A 3060-nucleotide genomic window follows, 5' to 3' on the forward strand; every position below is an offset into this window, starting at 1 on the left:
ATCCCTGGTAACTGATAGACTAGTCAATTTGTCCTCGTCCCCACCCACATTGACTTGTTTGGCTGAAGGCATAGAATTAAGTTCTTCTTTAGTGAATACAGAGATAAAATATTTATTAAACATACTACTCATCTCTTCGTCATTATCCGTTATCTGACCTGTCTCGGTTTTTAATGGACCTATCCTTTAACTAACTTTTGTTCGATATAACTGAAAAAGCCCTTTAGGATTTGCCTTTGTTTGGCCTGCAATACGAACTTCATAGTTTCTTTTTGCCCTCCTTATCTCTTTATTAACATTTCTAACCAGTTGTACGAATTCTTGTTCTAAACTGACTTCCCCAATCTTAATCATTTTGTACCAAACTCTCTTTCTACCTATAAGATTCTTCAGATCCTTTTATCCATTTCGGGTCATTAGTATTCGATCTATTCAATTTGTATAGTATACTACGTTCCTGTGCAATTCTTAGAATATCTTTAAATAAGTTATGTTTTGAATCCACATCAAAATCTCTCTTTACATTACACATCGCTGGTTTCACGTCTCGCTCCAAGACCGGCCTACCCTCCCATGCCCAAGACTTTCCAATCTATTTGGCCCAAAAAAATTCTTATGCAATTAAATTCAGCTTCTCGAAAATCTGGCACTTTTGCAAAATTTTCCCCGACAAATCTACTCCATGCCATGCTAAATCTGATTTCTTTGTGATCACTGTTCCCTAGCTCCCTCTCTATTTCCATGTCTTTAATTTGTGTTTCCCTGTTAGTTAATGCTAAGTCTAAAATATTATTTTCCCGCATTGGTTCCTTAATATGTTGCGTAAGAAAGCAATCTTCAATTAATTCTAGAAAATCTTCTGCTTCATTATTCCCTATTCTGTTAAACCACTTATTCCACTAAAATTAAAGTCACCCATGACACAAATACAGCTAGACCTAGATGTTTTAGATATTTCATCCCATAGGTGCTTTGCTTCCATTCTGTTTAAGTTTGGCGGCCTATATATAACTCCTTTTATAAGATTATTTGATTTTTCGTTTAATTCTATCCAAATAATTTGTGTGTGTGGCTCAGTTTTGATTCCCTCTTTGATATTACATTTCAGATTTTCCCTAAAGTAAATGTCTACTCCCCTTCCTCGTCTAATATATCTATCTGTGTGAAAAAGTTTAAATCCAATATTTTTATATTCAGCTAATAGTACTCTATTTTCTACATTCATCCACGTTTCTTTAAGTGCATCACGTATCTAAGTGGTGACCACGAATATTCTAAATGGAAGTCAGCCTTGACATGAAACCTGCTTAGCACCACACAACTGCGTAACGGTCTTGAGCAGTCCTTAATTTAGCCATATTGTCTTACCTTCGTCGAGTGATTTAAGGAGCACGTTAGCTCTCTGTTAAACAGTTACTGCTGACAACTTTTATACAGTACTTGGAACTATCTGTGAAGGCTATTTGTTCAGGATGAGAGTCCTGTATCTTAGAAGTAAAATGACAGGCCAGCGAGGCAGCCAATTCAAGATTCCTATTTCCAACAGACACATCTTCTCTATTGAGTGGATATTCTCTTTGGTTGAATATTGCTGCAGGTCTTTCCATCGTGGAATAACCAATATAATTTTTTTTTTCATTTGATGACAAGGTCGTACTTTCCGAAGGAGAGTTGAATTATAATTTTTACATATTCTTCACATAGATATCCTTATATAGCATTATGGCAGGTTTTGGACTTAGCCGCCACCACCTAGCATCGATATCCAAACTATACATGATCAAAATGCTTTGTCACATTCTCCCAGTGAGGTACGTTCTTGAACCGGAGAGGCACGTTCTTGAACCGGAGAGGCACGTTCTTGAACCGGAGAGGCACGTTCTTGTACCGGAGACGCACGTTCTTGTACCGGAGAGGCACGTTCTTGTACCGGTGACGCACGTTCTTGTACCGGAGAGGCACGTTCTTGTACCGGAGACGCACGTTCTTGTACCGGAGATGCACGTTCTTGTAGAGGAGAGGCACGTTCTTGTAGAAAGGCGGCACGTTCTTGTAGAGGAGAGGCACTTTCTTGTAGAGGAGAGGCTCGTTCTTGTAGAGGAGAGGCACGTTCTTGTAGAGGAGAGGCACGTTCTTGTAGAGGAGAGGCACGTTCTTGTAGAGGAGAGGCACAGTGAGGAACGGTGACCTGGCCCGGGGTGCAGAATATGTGAGAAGTTTCTTCATCCCGGTGTGTTGGGATGCCCCGTGTTGAGAAGACGGGACGGGACACCTGAACGGGAGGTCAGTTAGGACGGGATAAAGAAAAGTATTTGAGCTAAGGACTGAAAAGTTAAAATTGTCCAGTTCAAACATTTTTGAGAGTTTATCAGATTCCGTCTATGTGGGCTACTGTACGAGGGCTCAAGCAATGATACGGAGTTAACAGTCATGCCAATAATAGATGGGAGTCAGGAAGGTGCATCAGGAAGATGATTCGGTCAGAACATTGCTACAATGAGATTAATGTATAGTACAATAAACATTATTTTCAGGTGAATAGTGATAACACCATCATTAAGATAAACGTGTACGGATTTCCTGACACAAAGATCAACTCCCCTCAGTGACCCAGCCCGTCTCGACGCATTCATGTGATACAGGCAGCCATCCTAGCAAAGTTTACAGGAGTCCTGTCGTCTAGATATATTTTACACACACACACACACACACACACACACACACACACACACACACACACACACACACACACACACACACACACACACACCTCACCTCCTAGTCAACCCGTTCTCGCAAATTTAATAAGTCAATATTGACTTATTAAATATGTGCATAGGTGACATACTTAACATAATAGTTTCCCTTGAAAAACTTCATAGAAAACACCGACCTTACCTAACCTACTTAGTATGTTAAGATAAGCATCTTATTGCTTCGTAATTACAATTATTACCTAACCTATACCTATAATAGGTTAAGTAACAATTGTAATTTCGAAGCTATAAGATGCTTATTTTAACATACTAAGTAGGTTAGGTAAGGTTGGTGTTTTCTATG

General features: G+C 39.4%; 1 protein-coding gene across 1 annotated transcript; it reads right to left on the bottom strand.

Annotated features, from left to right (window-relative positions):
• Positions 1-1770: 1770 nt before the first annotated feature.
• LOC138365052 (uncharacterized) lies at positions 1771-2226 on the bottom strand. Its single transcript, XM_069325155.1, has one exon. The coding sequence runs from the start codon at positions 2224-2226 to the stop codon at positions 1771-1773; it is 456 nt and encodes a 151-aa protein (XP_069181256.1).
• Between the last annotated feature and the right edge of the window lie 834 nt (positions 2227-3060).

This window comes from Procambarus clarkii, chromosome 15 (assembly GCF_040958095.1).
Source record: "Procambarus clarkii isolate CNS0578487 chromosome 15, FALCON_Pclarkii_2.0, whole genome shotgun sequence".
NCBI classification, from domain to species: domain Eukaryota; kingdom Metazoa; phylum Arthropoda; class Malacostraca; order Decapoda; family Cambaridae; genus Procambarus; species Procambarus clarkii.